This window comes from Kogia breviceps, chromosome 12 (assembly GCF_026419965.1).
Source record: "Kogia breviceps isolate mKogBre1 chromosome 12, mKogBre1 haplotype 1, whole genome shotgun sequence".
NCBI classification, from domain to species: Eukaryota; Metazoa; Chordata; class Mammalia; order Artiodactyla; family Physeteridae; genus Kogia; species Kogia breviceps.
Genome location: NC_081321.1, coordinates 1,781,450 through 1,799,891, shown reverse-complemented (window position 1 = coordinate 1,799,891; position 18,442 = coordinate 1,781,450). Strand labels below are relative to the sequence as shown.

The window sequence follows — 18,442 nt, the reverse complement described above, 5'->3', positions numbered from 1 at the left end:
TGGGCTTCGGAGCAGCTTCCGGCTGCTTCCGGCCCCTCGCCGTCCGGCTGTGGCAGCTAATCAGCTGCTGCCCAAAGACCTAAGTCTGTTGTCAGGAAGAAGGTTTTCGCGTCCCCTGTGCCTCTACCCATAGTGGTCTTTTCTCATTCAGTTCGCGGTCTTCCTGGCTCTCGGTACGGGGAGTGATTTTTCATCGGTGCCTCTGGACATTTGGGGTCTGGGTCACGCCCTGTGACTCTGGATCTTATTTAAACCGTCTCTGCCAGCTGGCTTTCGTCGGCGCACTCCAGAGACGAGAGGGTGGTGAGGCCTCATTACTGCCCGGTGGAGGCAAATCCAGGCTCCCCTCTGCCTCTGTTGACACCCAGGGAGTGGGGCTCCCCGCCACTCCGGGCAGAGGTGTGACTCGTACCCCTGCTAGGCCTCCCCTGACCTATCCCTGCCGGGTGTGTAGGACTCCCTCCACGAGCGCTGCGGGGCGGCCTCCTTCCTGCTGGGCGGCACTGGGCCTCCTCTGACACTTCCCGGGGTGGGACTCACCGCTCCGCCCGGCCTGTCCCCGCTGCCACTGGCGGGGCTTGGTTACTGCCCCCTCCTCGGCTTCCTCTGACACCTGCCCGGGGGGAGGAGAGGCTGTGGGATACAGGCCCCAGCTCACCATTTAGCTTTGCTGCCACGGGTGGCAGTTTTTCCTGTGACCTTTTGAGTAGAGTGATCATTGTCTAACGTGTTTTTATCTTGCTAGGCTGCCCCTTTCCCCTCTAGGCCTCCTGGGCCAGAGAGCTCAGGCTTTTGTTATCTGTGACTGTTGGCGCTTCCAGGTCGTGGTTTCCAGCTCCAGGTCTGATCCATGAGGCAAGAAGAAAATCCAGGGAACTTAGCACCTGTGCCATTCTTTGGGTCCCAGTGTCCTTAACCGGTCTGTCTTCTCTCCACCTTTTTTATGTTGGTGTGGCTGTAGTTTTACATTTGTATGTATAGCTTACAGATAATTTTTAGTTTGACTTTTGTACTTATCAGAGGTATGGGGAAAAGTATGTCTGCTCCATCTTCTAGAAGCAGAAGTTAACGCTAACCTTTATTTTTGAAGGAAGACTTAGGCAAAACTACCTTTTCTCTTTAGTAAGACAATAGTTATGTTCTAGGTTTACATATCTAAGTGACCTCAGTAGCGGTTGAACTTTAGTGCCAGTATTCAGATAATCCGGTTTTTTTGAAATCACAATTTTCATCACTACCCTACCCACCAGCCCCAGTCACTTACTGATGTGATTTAGAAAATGATACCTCCAGTAGCAGACAAGTTTTGCTGTCTAGTTTCACTAATTTATTCAGCTACTGATGCCTTTTAAAAGATCCTTAATGGGGCTTCCCTGGTGGCGCAGTGGTTGAGAGTCCGCCTGCCGATGCAGGGGACGCGGGTTCGTGCCCCGGTCCGGGAAGATCCCACATGCCGCGGAGCAACTACGCCCGTGAGCTGTGGCCGCTGAGCCTGCGCGTCCGGAGCCTGTGCTCCGCAGCGGGAGAGGCCACGACAGTGAGAGGCCCGCATAACGCAAAAAAAAATAAAAAAAAAAAAATAAAAGATCCTTAATGGGTATTCATTCCTTATTAGAACCCACCTATGCCTGGTGCTTCTTGTTTATTTCTAGAAATCAGAGTTTTTCAAACACTTGAGTTTATTGAAATGATTAGTGAAGTATTTCCACAACCTTAAATATATGAGATCGTTTAAGATACTTTTTAAAATTTAACCCTTTTTTTGTTTTGTTTTAGAAAGGCCTGATTCTAATAAATGTCAGGTTTTTTTTTTCCTTTACACAAAAGACTGAAAGCCATTTAGCTCAGTTTCACAAAAAAAGAAGTAACTTTGGAGACTAGAGAAGACACCTAGAACACATTGCTCGTTATTTGCTGATTTTACCAGCGTAACCACATATGAAGGTTTGTGAGAGCACATATGTACAGAGAAATCCTTTTATAATGAAGTCTCGCAGAACAGGAAGGACAGGTGGTATTGCAGAGTCTGGCCTTCTGTCAGTTGCTCTCCGTATGGACGGTTTCCAGTAAGAACCCAAATGCTCTCACATCCCTGGGTTTGTTTAAAGATACTTCAGTGTACGTGCTCATGAGTGTACAACTTATAGCTAACTTTATCTTGAGTCAATTCCATTAATTCCTTTTCCACACATGGACCATGATTTTGTAAAAGGAAAGCATAAAATTTCCTCAAAACCTCTTACTTTAAGAATTCTGATCCTTCTTATCTAAAAGGCATCTTTTTTCTGTGTGTGTGTGCTTAAAAGTGCTTCAAATTCTAGAAGATTACCCCCTTGCCTGCTCAGCTATTCCTCAAACAGGGGAAAATGTTTTTACTTTTTTTTATAGAAAAAGCATCAAATAACTTAAAGTTAATTTCTGTGGAAAGGGTGCACCACCACTGCGCCACCAGGGAAGCCCGCTGGCTCTGATTTTTCACCCTAGTATACTGCAGATACATACCACAGGCCTGCCAGAAACAGGACAGCTCTCAAAATTTAGAAATAGAATAGAAATTCTTATAAAGTATTTAAAGTATTTTTTAGTTTTAAAACACTGAATATGTCTTTATTCTCATGTTAATATTTGTTGAAAGAGAGAAAGAATAAGCTTCCGTCCTTCAGAGTTCAAAGTTACAGTCTGTATGGCATATAGGAAAGTGTTAGACGTACATAATAATCAGGACTAAGCATTAAGATTAATAGGGCTTCCCTGGTGGCGCAGTGGTTGAGAGTCCACCTGCCGACGCAGGGGACACGGGTTCGTGCCCCAGTCCGGGAGGATCCCAAATGCCGCGGAGCGGCTGGGCCCGTGAGCCGTGGCCGCTGAGCCTGCGCGTCCGGAGCCTGTGCTCCGCAACGGGAGAGGCCACAACAGTGACAGACCTGCGTACCGCAAAAAAAAAAAAAAAAAAAAAAAAAAAAAAAAGATTAATAAATACTTTCTGGAGGCTGAGAAGGAAGGAACATGTGCGTCTCTGAGTTAGAGAAGCAAGGAATCCCACACAAACCTTTCTAAGAACTAAGGAATGATTATAATGAGATGGAAAAACCCAGGGTTTGCTGTGTGTTTGTTTGCTTTCTACCAAGAGGGGAAAAAAAATAGAGTTTTGCTAGGAAATACAGAATATGTAGAAAGAACAGATATCCTATGAGCTTAATGCCATAAATGGTGATGTATCCAAGTATATCCTTTTAGATAAGAGAAGATTACATGAAACCTTAAGAAAAAAAATCCACTGAGTAACAAAATAAATACCTGAATATCTATAGTCAGAAGTTCTCCTTTTCACACATACATCAATTTGTGTATGAGGAAGTCAAAGAAAGGAACCTTATAAGTGCTTATACAGCAGAGAGCCTGGATGCTGGGGTTCTTTTTGAACCTATTATAAGTAACAGCAGTTATGTTTTTATTTGAGATAAAACTCTGCTAGTTAGTTAAAATGTCTATTTTCTTTTCTTTTGGCTGAGATAACTCATTGTGGTAATGCTGGATTTTTCATAGTTATGAGCAGTTGTGTTTGGTAAATATATCTATTTTTAATTAACACAAATGGAAAAGAGCATTATTTAATAAAGGTAATTTCATAGAAAAAGCTTTCAAAATATGAGGCTCATTGCTGGAACAAGAATAAAATATAATCCCAAATGTAACAACCACGGAAAATAGATTCTTGAATTTGACAAACATATGTTAAGAAAAATATATATATATCTGTGTGTGTGTGTGTGTATATATTATATATATATATATTATATATATATATATACACACTGGCAATTTTACTAGTTACTAGGTTGATACACGGGTGAATGAGTCTTTGTCCCAGCCCTCACAGACTCACAATCCATGGGAGGAAGAGACATGTAGACAGATTATTAGAATCTGACAGAGGTTCCAAATAACACTGAAATCCTTTTGTTCCAAACCTAAAGATACTGGATAAGCTTTAACCCCCTCTCAGAATTTGTGATGCATGATTGAGCTCATTGACAGAAAAATCTGCAGGTGTCAGAAGCAAAGAAGGGTGTGAACTAAAGCAGCAGCAGCCCTGGGCATTATGACCAGTCGTGACCAGTTAGGGCTGGGGCTGGGTTTTAGTGCCCTTACAGGGAAAGAAGGCGGGACTTTAGGATGACATGAACTGGGGACCTGGAACTGAACTTCTGCCGCGAGGTGGGACAGTCAGACGAGTGCCATTCAAGGGAAAGGAAATAAGACTGAGTCAAACCTTTACCACCGGTAGGTGAGAAAAGCTCTTCTCTGCCATGACCTTGGGAAGGAACCCCAGGTCCCTTATAAGATGTCAGAATTCTGAAGCCTGTGTCTCCAGCAGATTCAGAGTACAGATTGATACTGCCACTGGGTGTGGGAAACTCCTACCTGAAACATTAGAATAAAAATGTATGCCCCAGTAGAGCCTAGCAGAAGCAATTACAGTATCACTGCTGGGATCCTTCTCAGCCCAGACTTCACAATATTCCCATGGGAAAAAACAGGTGACCCTTAGGATGAGCTCACAGTCAGTCCACAACGAGGAGGAGGTAACAGAGGGGATTACTTCTCTGAAGACTTAAGATCCTAGACGGGCAATATTTTCTGGAAGATTTTCAAATAACTAAAGAGAGGAAGTATAAGGGTGGATACAGGATCGTGTTGTGGTTGAGAGTGTGGGCTTAGGAAATTAAGACAGATGTCAGACTTCAGAAGAGAAACTGCAGCTTACATCACCAAGAGCTAATATCCCAAAAAAGAGCATTCCTAAAAATGGAGAAGAAAATAACAGTTTAATGGGGGGTGGGGGGAATAGTCAAAAGGTAGGAACGGAAGATCATAGGGAAGAAATACAGATAGTCTCTAAACATGAATACATGCCCAACCTCTCTCATCTTAAGATAAAGTCAGACTGAGGTGCTGTTTGGCCAAAATCAAGGAAGGGTTTAACAGCATATTCCGTTGACAGGGCTGAACGTGTCACTCACTCTTAAAACTCTACTGGTGGGAGCACAAAATGTACACCTCCTGTGGAGGGAATTTGGCAACACGTAATAAAATGACTTACCTATGTTTTCACTTTTTGACCCAGAAGCTTCACTTCTGGGAATCTGTCCCAAAGATACATTTTCAAAATTACAAAATAACACATATACAAGGTAATTCCATGTGTGCTACCATAGTGTTTGCTACAGTATTTGTAGTAGCACTAGATTAGAAATAACTCAGATACCCAACAGTGGGATACTGGTTGAATCAATTACAATACATCCAACGGAGTAGAGTACTGTGCAGCTGTAGAAGGGAGCGGGAGACATCTCTGTTGTTATGAAGTGACTACTTGAATATGCTGTTAAATGAGAAAGCAAGATTCAGAACTGTGGATTTCATATTCTACTTCTTATGAGAGAAAAGTGGGTAAATTCATAAATGTGAGAGTGTATGCTTGCTTACAGTTACATAAAGAGCAATTTAAAGGTAAATTTAAAATTTACCCCAAAAATTTCCTATGAAAAGAGGAAGGGAATAGGATAGAGAAGGCAGGATTGAAAGCAAGTCTTCTCTGAAAGTACCTGGTTATATAGTTTGACTCTAGAATCATGTGGATGTTTTACATAATCAAAAATAAAATTACATCAGAAAGAGGGGAAAGCAATTCCTGAATTTTGTAAACAAACTGAAACAAATGAATCTAGTTATTTATTAAATTGTTGCATAGCCACATACAGCAGAGAATTATTTCAACTAACCTTATATATTACAGATTTTTCTCTGTACATTCTCAGTAAGATATACTCCAATGAAAAGAAAAAATAATGCAAAGAAATTTTAAAGTTCATCCTGAAGGCATATTGATAGTGATTAATTGGTGTTGGTATTTTCAGAGAATTAAATTGATGGATAAAGCAAATGAAAAGTAATTGTCATTATTGTTAGGAACCAAGGTTTTTCAGCATAAGAGGAAAAAAGATATACAAAGTATAAAATCAAAGAAGTTAAGTAAAGACTTATTCTTTAAGATGCAGATAGAATCTTAAAACTAAATTGAAAATATCACTGTTAATTTATAAGTTTCTCCCTCTTAAGAAGAAAGAAAGTTTTTCCTAGCTCTCAACTGAAACAACCAGAAAGCAGTAATCCAGCAGCACTGAGCAACCAGCACCCGCTCCTGTCCCACTGAATGAATGAGCTCTTTGGTAAACCGGCGGATTCCAGATCTGGGGCGAGAAATGTACAAGACGAGCTTATTAGCACATGTTTGCCAGGACGCAAGAGTAATGTCATGTCCGAAGGCCACAGGAAGTCTGCTTCCGTACACAGAATGCACGGGATGGTTACTCCGTGCACATGTAGGTCCTAATGAGGACCGACATTAAACTGATTTCTTTTAAAAGCAAAACAAAACCCGTAGGAAACACGCTTTTCTATTATACCTTGCACTCCAGCTGAGAAAATAAATAGGATGTGAAGGTAGTCTGACCACGACTGCCGTTGGGCTACGTTCAGCACAGGTGCTCCTCGAATCTAGTTGCCGTCCGCTGCCTACTGCACTGCTTCACGGGAGTCCCCCCAAAGCTGTCCGACCGGTGGGAAAGGAGCTTTCCCAGCTAGAAGGGTGATCTTCAGTCAAGTGCGTGTGAAGTGAACAGCTCAAGAGTAATTAATGACTAACTTATACTTTTTCATGAAATGAAGTTGAAAATAAAGCTCACAGGTAATTTGTTGAAATGTTGCTAAGTTTATAACCAACAGAGTCCCACCCACCTGAAAACGATGAAGATTATGCTTTTCTCATTTTGTATATCAAATACCGAAACAGCAAATTAAAGTTTAATTAAAATTCACTATAATAAAATGATTTCCAAAGTTTAACAAATGTAGGCAAAAATAATTTTAATGCTTTCTTAAAGATAATTATAATTGGAAATAATGCTAGTTAGGTTAAGACTTATTTATGCTATGTTTTCTAAAATATCTCAGCATATTTCTAAGTAGTATTATTTCCAAGACTCTCAGGTGGGTTAATAGCGTTATCAGAAACCAGAAAGGAAAGATTAGTGAACAACCAGGTAACTCTGATCAGAATTCAAACCTTTTCTTTTAATACCTGGGTTTGAATAACCAACATATACTGTTCCTTAGCCTAACTATTTTTCTGTGAAATATATAGTTTCTGTACCACCTTTTTTGAGCATTGACATTTTAGTCCTAAAAGAAAAGATTAACAGAATAAACGATGAACTTTTCCTCTGGGAGGGTATGTATACCTATTACACAGATATGCGTTTACAGCTTAAAAAGTTTATCTCAGCAAGTTTCCTCCTGTCCTTTTTTTTTTTTTTTCTCCTACTTTCCTTCAAACAACTTTATTCTTCATGTCATGGGACCATGGGAGTTCGGCTCTCTGCACATGCACGTGGCATGGTTCAAGAGGGAAAATATTTGGATATAAAGTACCTTTCTTGCTTGCTGGTCTTAATCTTAAGAAGAGCGTAGAACAAGAGATTCTTGAGCAGAGTGTCGTTTATATGATCTGTATAATATCTACTGCTCTGTGAGCCGTCAGATACTTAATGCTCAACTTCTGACTGTGCAGGAAACAGACTTCACACCAAATTAATGAATATTTGACCTGGGAACACTAGCTAAATTTTGATAAACCTCATGTCTTTCAGAAATGAAGACGTTCTTAGGACTAATTTCTTCATTCGCTTACATGGATCAAATAAGTAACCTGTGGTCTTATCTGTCTCCTGTGATCAGTTCTTGTGTGAGGCTTTCATTCTCATTCCTGAGAAATACTTGAGATACATCCTGCCTTGAAAGTGGATTTGCATGTGCTTTATTAGTTCTTCTCTAAGTTTTTAAACTCACACTAGGTATCAGGCATTAAAGACTGCGTGTCATGTTCTAAGATAATAACTATCCAAGTGTACTTTTGCTGCAGGGTCCTATGAAAGTCCACGGGAAGTGTTTCTTACCCATGTGAAAGTGAGCGAGGTGCAGCATGTCGTCACTGTCCAGGGCGCCCCTTTGCCCTTTGCTCTCTCCCTCACGCTTCCCCAGGGCTGCCTTGCAGACGACTCTGCATTTGTCATAAGTACGGCTTGACATAAGGAACAGTCCCCCTACGTATTTTCAAGGTCCCTGTAAGTCATCTCAGAAAAGAGAAATTTGATATCACAGACAATTTCTTGATAAGTATTTTCTCTGCTGTCATTATATCCTGGAGGGAGGAACTGGCTTAGAAATGTGCGTATATTACTAGGTGAAAATGTAAAGAGCCCAAATGCCCAGCAATATGGGACTCGTTAAACGTCTGTTCAGCTGAATACTATGCAGCCAGTTAAAATTAGGTTTTAGAATAATACTTAATGACGTGAAAAGAAATGTTCATAACGATGGTGATAGCTGAAATTTATTGGGTGTTGATTGTATGCCACACACCTTTCTAAGAGCTTGTATTAACTCCGTTAATCCTAACAACAGTCTTATGGGGAGAAGGTATTGTTATTCTCATTTTAAAGGTGAGGAAATTGAGGCTCAGCATTTGAGTAGCTTGCCCCAGCTGAGCTAGCTGGTAAGAGGCAGAACTAGAGTTCAGACCCAGGCACTTTGGCCCTACCCTTGCTCAGGCATCATTATGTGAAAAAATACCGAAGAAAAATCTCTCTAAACTTTTTTATGGAACTAGACAAAATGTTTTAAATTCATCTAGAAAAGAAAATGTGTCAAAGATACCCAATCAGATTTTGACAAAGCAGAATTGGTGGAGAAGGACAATATGCCCTACCAGATATCAAAATATACCATAAGATATAGCAATTTTAAAAATGCCATATCGTAGCAGAAATAGAGAATAAATCGGAAAAGCATGCTACCTTTTATGTTCATAGGGAAGAGGCTAAACAGGTGCACCTAAATATTAACAATGATTATCACTGGTTAGAGGGATTTACAGGAAATTTTTCTTTTTTTTTTTCTTTTTGTGTTTTAGATTATCTACAGTGAACATTTTTGAATCATATGTTAGCAAATGTATTTTTAATGCTTTTAAAACTTAAGGGATTTTGTTGTGGTTTTTTTTGCGGTACGCGGGTCTCTCACCGCTGCGGCCTCGCCCGTTGCGGAGCACAGGCTCCGGACGCGCAGGCTCAGCGGCCACGGCTCACGGGCCCGGCCGCTCCGCGGCACGTGGGATCCTCCCGGACCGGGGCACGAACCCGCGTCCCCTGCATCGGCAGGCGGACTCTCCACCACCGCGCCACCAGGGAAGCCCAAAACTTCAGGTTTTAACAATATTGCTGTTTGATTTTATGCATAGTGTTTGTACCGTGCATTTTCTGAATTGCTTGCTCCGCAAAGGGAATTCTCTAAAATGTTTTATACATACATATATACATATATTACATTCACCTGGGTTTTAAATTAACCGAGCACACAGAATTACCAATCCAGTCCTCCATTTTGGTGAACATGGAGAAGAGGGATAATAATCCTCTTCTGGTCTAGGGTGGAAGAGAAGGGTTTCAGAATCGTCAATTCATTTCCAAAACCTTAATTGTCTATTGGTGGCGTAAAGAAAAGCTATTGAATTTTAGTATATAGCTTCTGTCTGACCACCTTGCTGAACTTTATTGTAAACTGTCGTCGTTTTTCAGTTGATTCTCTTGGATTTTCTAGGTATATAATGATTTCATTTACAGATAATGATAACTTTCCCCCCAATATTTATGGTCTGTATGTTATATAACATCTCCCCCAAATGGAATAGTTGTTAAAAAGGGTGAGTTGAGTGATTTTATGGTAACCTGGAGAGATGGGTCCTATAAACGGATATATCACGAAGTGAAAAAATAGAGTTAGCAGAGTTCTATCCTACATGTAGTATAATCCAGTCTTTATTTTAAAACATAAAAACAAGCACTGCAATAAAGTGCTTAATTTAGGGAGATTACTCCTCCCTCCAAAATTCCCGTGGAAATTTAGGTGCTTGTCTTAGCCTGCTTGGGTTGCCATAACCAAATACCATAGACTGAGTGACTTAAACAACAGCAATTTATTTTCTCACCATTCTGGAGGCTGGGAAGTCCGAGAGCAAGGTGCCTGCTGCCGTGGTTCCGGTGAGAGCCCTCGTCCTGGCTCACGGAGGCCTCCCGCTCACTGCGTCCCCGTGTGGCAGGGGGGCTCACCTCCCGCTTCCTCTTCTTACAGGGCCGCAGTCCCATCAGATTAGGGCCCCACCTTGTGACCCCGCTGAACCCTAACTTATCTCCTAAAGGCTGTCTGCAGACACAGTCGGCTTGGGGGTTAGGGCCTCGCATGAATTTTGAGGGAACCCAGTTCAGTCCATAATAGTGTCTAAACTTTCTTCCCCCGATATCCTCAGAAATCCTGTGTTTAATTTATTTTATTTCAGATGCGGTTCGTTTTATCCTTTCTTAGGACATTCTTAAGGCACTTGTTACTTTGCAGTGGGTCACAGAAATTTTACCTACATTTACCCTTATGCGTCATTTCCTCTTAGACACAAAACCGAATGAAGCTCATGGCGGACAATTATGAGGACGACCACTTCAGACCCTCCCACTGCAGCCAAGGCGGCCGCAAACCCTCCCCGGACCAGGTGAGGCCGCTTTTGATTGTCCTGTGAAAAGCAGCATGCTCTTGTTTTGATGTATTTTGTACTAGCACGTTACAGATTCTGGGGTACAAGTTAGAAAAATAAAAATAATCAGTTTCTGAAAACTTTTTTTTTTTTTTTTTTTTAAACACAGAGTCAGCTTCTGTAGAGGGCGGTGGTACATGATTCTGAATATTTTAAGAGGAGATACTCAGCAGATTTGAGGGCACTAAAGAATCCTTGGGATGAGAAAAAAATTTAATCTTCTCAGAGATACTCACTAATTTGTAACTGTCCTGCTTTTCTTATGTAAGAAACAGCGCCTCAGTAGAAAAACAAAACTTGCCTTGTGAGGTCAGCTAGGCGCACACAGTGCAGTGTAACCGTAACTATTGAATATTATTTAATTGCAAATTTTAAAATCTCTGCTCATCACCTAGTAGATGTGAAGACTGAAACTCAGTTTCTTCGCTCCCGTTTCCTTGGTGGATCCCTCCATCTATGTCATTCTTAAGTTGTTGCCTTCAGCTTCTCATCAGTGCAAAAGAGGCAGTGATGCGTCAGCCTGAAGGGGAACCATATTCAATGCCAGTTTTTTTGGAAGAAGGAAACTCTCCCAAGATCTTGAATATGATGGATGGGGGAGAGTAGTGAACAGATTACCTCATATCCCATTGCCAAAAGTCAGATTTCAACATCTCCATCACACTCAATCTTAAAATATACAGCTGAGGGAGAAAAATAATAGTTAAGTAATTACATCCATATGACTAAAGAGTCAAGGAAAACTCCCCCACTGAGCATCTCCTCCAAATGATAGCATAGCTTTGTCTTCGGAGAAGAAGAAGAAATATTGCAGGTGAAAGCAGCAATAATATCAAAAATGCAATTTTTTTCTAAGATTCAGAAGGTATAGTCATGGTTTGATGACATTTTCTTAGCTAGTTGAGGCAGGCCTTATATTTTAGAGGGAAAACAGTACAACCTTTGACACAGGTAGAATGGAGAACTGTCTGCCTTGATGTCAGCAGTCTGTCCCTGCCAAGACATCATTTTGCTTGTTCTGCCTGCTTCTTGATACCTGGAATTAAGTTTATGCCAGTGTATATAAGATAAGAGATCCTTTGCTTGAAACAGGTTTCGCTAATACATACAAGGAGTTGGATACCTCGAAGTGGTGGGAGGCAAACGGGAACGGGGAAAGGCTGAGGAAAAGGCGAAAAATTAAGAAAAGCCTCCCACTTGATAACGTTGCCCCGATCCAGCAGTGGATCGAGAGAGCGTCTCGGAGAGGTCGGAAGGCTGGAAGTACGGTGACAAACTAATTACGCGTCAGAGCTGATAAAAAGGGTCAGGAGATTAGAGACTACTGTTTGCTGCTGCCTACAGTGTGCTTGTGTCTCTGTTTTGAATACTAACCAGCTCTTTTCGTTCCCACGCTGCTCTGGGGTCTCTGCCGTCACGTAGGACGAGGAGGAGGGCATATGGGCATAGCCGTCCACGTGCTCCTAGGGCAGCCATTTGTTCAGCACGGTGAGAAACGGCTCTCCTTAACTACAGACATGCGTTCTGTTTGTTTGCCGTCATTTTTTTTCACACGATCATCTCACGTCTTGTTTCTCTGTAATCCACTACATCCTTGGTGTGCTCTCTGCCTTCTCATTTCACCTGATTCCTGTGTGTATTGCTATGCTTCTGACATAGTGGGGTTTGGGGTTTTGTGGCTTTTTTTCTTGTTGTGTGTTAATAGTCACTTTTATCATTTCTTTTATGCATTTTTGGGAGAACTTCCAGGGCATGTAACTATTGATAAATTTCTCCTGTTGTTATTTTATTTATAAACTACTCTGTCTAGCATGATTTTACAGTGTCCTGGTAAGGTTTATAGTGACTTACATCAAACTGGAAATAGAAAATTGATCAGATACTCTGGCAGTAGGTTTGGGATATACTTTTTATGATAAGTTAAATTCTATAGTCTTAAAAAAAAAAAACCTGTACTGTGGACTAAAACCTTTAATTTCTGTCTATAGGAGGATGCTCTGCATTCTCAGGGTCAGTAATTCTTCCAGAGTGCCTACCTGGACAACCCCTAGAGCTTGGATATTAACCCCCAAACTGTCCTTGTAAATAAAGAGAAATAAAGAAGCAAAAGAAGACTTTTTTAAAAGTCGGTCTACAGAGTTCTTTTTCCCTCTTTTATGGATTGCTGCCGTGTTAAAACGGTTGCCAGGACACTGTCTAGATTCTCCTTTCCAGGCCAGTTGGCTAGAAAATATAGTCCAGCTGTGTCAGTATCTCTCTTTGATCCCATGCCCTGGAGGTTTGACTGCGGAAATCCTTTTCTTAGAAAAAATAATAATTACGCTGAGTAAGTTCACACGTATTGGTGGCCTTGCACCCCTGGATTCACTGCCCGTGCTTACTGGCGACCTCACTCTGCTGGAGTTGGTTCCTCCTGAAAAGTCTGTGTCTTGGTGTTACCCTCCTTAAAACGATGAGGGTCGTGTAGACCTCTCGCTGCAAACACAGCCGAGGAGAGCAATGAGGTAAGCTGTGGAGAGGCGTGCGCTGTGAAGACGCGCACCTTTCCATGTGGCTTTATCCTGAGGCTGTGAAAGAAGCTGAAATGTGTGATGCCAAACGCAAAGCTCTCTGGGTCTCTATTCCTGCCGTGCAAAGAGGTTCATCCGTACCATTTTTCTAGATTCCACATACGTGCATTAATATACAGTATTTGTTTTTCTCTTTCTGATGTAACTTCACTCTGTATGACAGACTCTAGATCCATCTGCACAGAAGTAGAGGATGGGGGTGTGGACACGGGGGTTGGGGAAACGGGTGTGGGATGAATTGGGAGATTAGGATTGACATAAATACACCACCGTTGTGTAAAACACACAGCTAGTGGGAACCTGCTGTACAGCACCGGGAGCTCAGCTCCGTGCTCTGTGGGGACCTAGATGGGTGGGATGGGAGGCATGGAGGGAGGTCCAGTGGGGAGGGGATATATGTGTACCTATAGCTGATTCACTTCGTTGCGCAGCAGAAACTAATGCAACATTGTAAAGCAATTATACTCCAATTAAGAAAAAAAAAAAGCTCTTTGAACCCTGCACGCCAGACAAAGCTGAAGCTGAGAGAGTCTGTGTGCTAGTTCTCTGTATCTACGCTACACCCTACGGGGGGCGGGGGTGGAGTTGGTCATCGTGGAGCTTGTTGGGGCCACGCAGGAGTTGAATGTAGTTCAGCAGGCTCCTTCCCCGATGTGAAGCTGCCTTGTCTGTTCTGGCAGAACACAGGAGCTTCTGTGCAGGCCTTAGCAGGAAGCCCAGCCCCGTTGGTGTCATAGGAAACACGGCCCATAGGTAACCTCACCGGGAGACTGAGAAATGAGCCACCTTCACATGACCTTGTTCCTGAGTCTCCATTCTCCTTTTTCTTCTCCCACAATAGAATCTAACTCCTAACAAGTGTTCAAATGCTACCAATTTTTTTTTAATTATTGCACTATTGATCTTACTGCACTAAAACATTAACAGTCGTTGGCTTAACAGAGTGCAGTTGCAATTAGCTGGCTACGGCTGGAGTTTCTATGGTAGAGTATTTCAAGTTTTCTGAAATGTGCTGTGAATATAACTATATTATAAAGGTTTTACCTAAAGAAATGCATGAGTGATCCCGAAAACATTGCCCGAGTCTTGACTTGCTAGCCACTTTACTTGCTAATTCTACAGAGAACAGATTTTCTTAACAAAATTTCAAGCTTTTGAAGTTGATGATTTGCCTTATCAAACTTAAGAACATAAATAATGTTTTGTGTGTAAAAATTTTTTAAAACACCATGTGTACCTGCAAAGTGTGAGCCTTACTAGATGTAATCATTTCTCAGACTTACGCTTTATGGCCCAGAAAATGATCATCTTGGTGAACGTACCATGTGCTCTTGAGAAGAATCATATGCTTTAGTTATTGCGTATAGTGTTTCTCTGAATATTGATAGGTCCGGGTGGCTGACAGCGTTGTTCAGATCTTCTATGACTTTACTAAAAATTGGCAGGGGGGTGGGGGGCGGTCTGTTAAAGGCTGAGAGAGGAGTATTAAACTCTCCAGGTATAATTGGAATTATTCTATTTGTCCTTTGAATTCTCAATTTTTGCTTCATGTATTTTGAAGCTCTGTTATTATTTGCACACCCATTTTTGATTGTTGTATACTTTTTTTTTTGCGGTATGCGGGCCTCTCACTGTTGTGGCCTCTCCCGTTGCGGAGCACAGGCTCCGGACGCACAGGCTCAGCGGCCATGGCTCACGGGCTTAGCTGCTCCGCGGCATGTGGGATCTTCCCGGACCGGGGCACGAACCCGTGTCTCCTGCATCGGCAGGCGGATTCTCAACCACTGCGCCACCAGGGAAGCCCTGTTGTATACTCTTGATGAACTGACCTCCTTGTCATTATGAAGTATCCCTCTTTATTTTCCAGGAATATTCTTCGTCTTCAAGTCTACTTTATTAGTCTTAAGTCAACAAGGAGCAGTGTAAACTAACACGAAAAGTCACTCTGTCTTGTCTGGCAATAACAGGCATTCAATTAATACTTATTGAATATTGACTTTCTAGTGTTTTCTGGACAGCATATTGCCAGATAACATCATTTCCTTTATATATAAAAGTATATGTTTATTTTTTATGCTGTTATTTTAGACGTCTCACAGAGCAGCAGTCCCCAATTTTGGCACCAGGGACCGGTTTCGTGGAAGACCGTTTTCCCCAGACCGGGGGTTGGGGGGTGGGGGGATGGTTTCGGGATGATTCAAGCACAGTACATTTATTGTGCGTTTTATTATTATTTCTCTTATTTATTTCTACTTTATTGTTATTTCTGTTATGATTACATTGTGGTATATAATGAAATGATTCTGCAGCTCACCGTAATGCAGAGTCAGGGGGAGCTCGTTGTCACTTCCCGCTCACTGACAGGGTTTTGAGATGAGTCTGCAAGCAGTCGACGGATGACGGTCTCCGTGCAGCCAGACCTCTCTGCTGACGATGACCTGCATCTGCAGCCGCCCCCCAGCGCCGGCATCACCGCCTCTGCTCCACCTCAGGTCCTCAGGCATTAGATTCCCATAAGGAGCGCGCAGCCTAGACCCCTCGCGTGCGCAGTTCACAGCAGGGTGCGCTCTCCTGTGAGAATCCAGTGCCACTGATCTGACGGAGGCGGAGCTCAGGCGGCGATGCGAGCAGTGGGGAGCGGCCGTCAATACAGATGAGGCTTCGCTCGCTCACCGGCCGCTCCCCTCCTGCTGTGCCGCCCGGTTCCTGACAGGCCAGGACCAGTAGCGGTCCGTAGCCTGGGGGTCGGGGACCCCTGTCATAGAGGATGAGATGCTATGGATAAAAAGGTATTTACTTTAGGAAGTTAGTAAACTCCCAGGTTAACTGTGCATTGGCCCCAGCCTTGTGACATTTAACACTGAAGGAAGAAAAAGAAAAGGAACCTTATAATAATACAGTGAGGAGGTACTCCAAGTTAAACCATAAGAGAAAATAATAATCTGGCTGCATACACAGTGTAGAGCGCTTTCAGTAGAGAGGTAGTGGAAGAATGGGAGCTTTATAAGCACCTGACTTTAATGATCTTTGCCGACATTTTGACTATTCTCCTGACGTTTATTTAAACCAAAGCTCATTCTCTACGTGGCAACCCCCTCCCCCCCCATTTTCTTGAGATATAAGTGACAAATAGCATTGTATCAGTCCAAGGTTCACAGCATAATGATTTGGTGTACGTATATATTGCCAAATGATCACCACAGTAAGTTTAGTTAACATCTATCACCTCACATAATTACAGTTTTTTTTCTTGTGATGAGAACTTTAAGGTCTACTCTTTTAATAACTTTCAGATATACAATAGACACCGTGCCTTATATCCCCAGGGCATACTTATCATATAACTGGAAGTTTACACCTTTTGACCCCTCAACTGTTTTACCCACCGCCACAGGCAACTGCCAGATCTGTTCCCTGTATCTGTGAATTTGGTTTTTCTAGGTTCCACATGTAAGTGAGATTGTAGAGTATTTGTCTTTTTCTTTGTCTGACTTACTTCACTTAGCATAATACCCTCAAGGTCCACCCATGTTGTCACAAATGGCAGGATTTTCTTCTTTTTTATTGGCTGAATAATATTACTCTGTGTGTGTGTGTGTGTGTGTGTGTGTGTGTGTGTGTGTGTACAGTTGGCCCTTCAACAACACAGGTTTGAACTGCACAGGTCCACTTATACATAGATTTTTTTTTTTTTTTGCAATAGTAAATAGTATAGTACTACACAATCGGCAGTTGGTTGAATCTGCAGTTATGGAATGATGGATACAGAGGCACCACAGAACAAAAGGCCAACTATAAGTTATATACAGATTTTTGACTCTTCAGAGGGTCAGTGCCCCAACCCCTGCATTGTTCAAGGGTAACTGTATATACACCACATTTTTCTTTATCCATCAGTGGACAGTTAGGTTGTCTGTGTGTCTTCGCTATTATAAATAACACTGCAGGGAACACAGGCGTGCAGATATCTTTTCAAGATAGTGATTTTATTTCCTTTGTATATATACTCAGAAGTGGAATTGCAGGATCATATGGTAGTTCTATTTTGAATTTTTTGAGGAATCTCCATGCTGTTTTCCATAGTGGCTGCATCAATTTACATTCCCACCAACAGTGCACAAGGGTTCCCTTTTCTCCACATCCTCACCAACACTTATCACTTGTTTTCTTGGTAGTAACCAACAAGTGTGAGGTGATATTTCATTGTGGTTTTGATTTGCATTTCCCTGATGATTAGTTATGTTGAGTGCCTTTTCATGTACCTGTTGGCCATCTGTATGTCTTTTTGGAAAAATGTCTATTTAGATCTGCTGCCCACTTTTAGTTGAATTTTTTGCTATTGAGTTGTATGACTTCTTTATACATTTTGGATATTAGTCCCCTATCAGGTATAAGATTTGCAAATATTTTCTCCCATTCACTAGGTTGTCTTCATTTTGTTGATGGTTTCCTTTGCTGTGAAGAAGCTTTTTAGTTTGATGTAGTCCCACTAGTTTATTTTTGCTTTTGTTGCTTGTGCTTTTGGTGTCAGATTCAAAAATTCATCCCCAAGATCTGTGTCAAGGAGCTTACCACCTATGTTTTCTTACAGGAGTTTTATGGTTTCCGGTCTCACATTTAAGGCTTTCATCCTTTTTGAGTTAATTTTTGTGTATGGTGTAAGATTTTGGTCTAGTTTTTTTCTTTTGCATGTAACTGTCCAGTTTTCCAGTACCATTTATTGAAGAGACTCTCCTTTCCCCATTGTATATTCTTGGCTCCTTTGTCATAAATTAATTGACCAGAATATCCATGGGTTTATTTCTGGGCTCTCTATTCTGTTCCATTGATCTATATGTCTCTTTTTATGCCAGTACCATACTGTTTTAATTACTATAGCTTTGAAATATATTTGAAATCAGGGAGCATAATGCCTCCAGCTTCGTTCTTCTTTCTCAAGATTTCTTTGGCTATTTGGGGGTCTTTTATGGTTTCAATCAAATTTTAGGATTCTTTGTTCTATTTCTGTGAAAAATGCCATTGGAATTTTGATAGGGATTGCATTGAATCTGTATATTGCTTTGGGTAGTATGAACATTTTAACAGTATTAATTCCTTAAATCTATGAGCACAGACTATCCTTCCATTTATTTGTGTCTTCTTCAATTTCTTTTATCAGTGTCTTACA

The 18,442-nt window shown here is 41.7% G+C and overlaps 1 protein-coding gene across 6 annotated transcripts in view; it reads left to right on the top strand.

Annotated features, from left to right (window-relative positions):
• Positions 1 to 18,442, top strand: part of ERC1 (ELKS/RAB6-interacting/CAST family member 1) — a 368,179-nt gene that overhangs the window by 297,766 nt on the left and 51,971 nt on the right. For 4 of the 6 annotated variants that reach the window (XM_067008466.1, XM_067008465.1, XM_067008468.1 and 1 more), the window contains 2 exons: positions 10,565 to 10,663; positions 12,128 to 12,193. In XM_067008466.1, coding sequence (XP_066864567.1) covers positions 10,565 to 10,663; positions 12,128 to 12,154 — 126 coding nt within the window. In that variant the 3' untranslated portion in view covers positions 12,155 to 12,193. The remainder of the gene's footprint in view (positions 1 to 10,564; positions 10,664 to 12,127; positions 12,194 to 18,442) is intronic. The other 2 variants (XM_067008464.1, XM_067008463.1) reach the window with 1 other exon arrangement.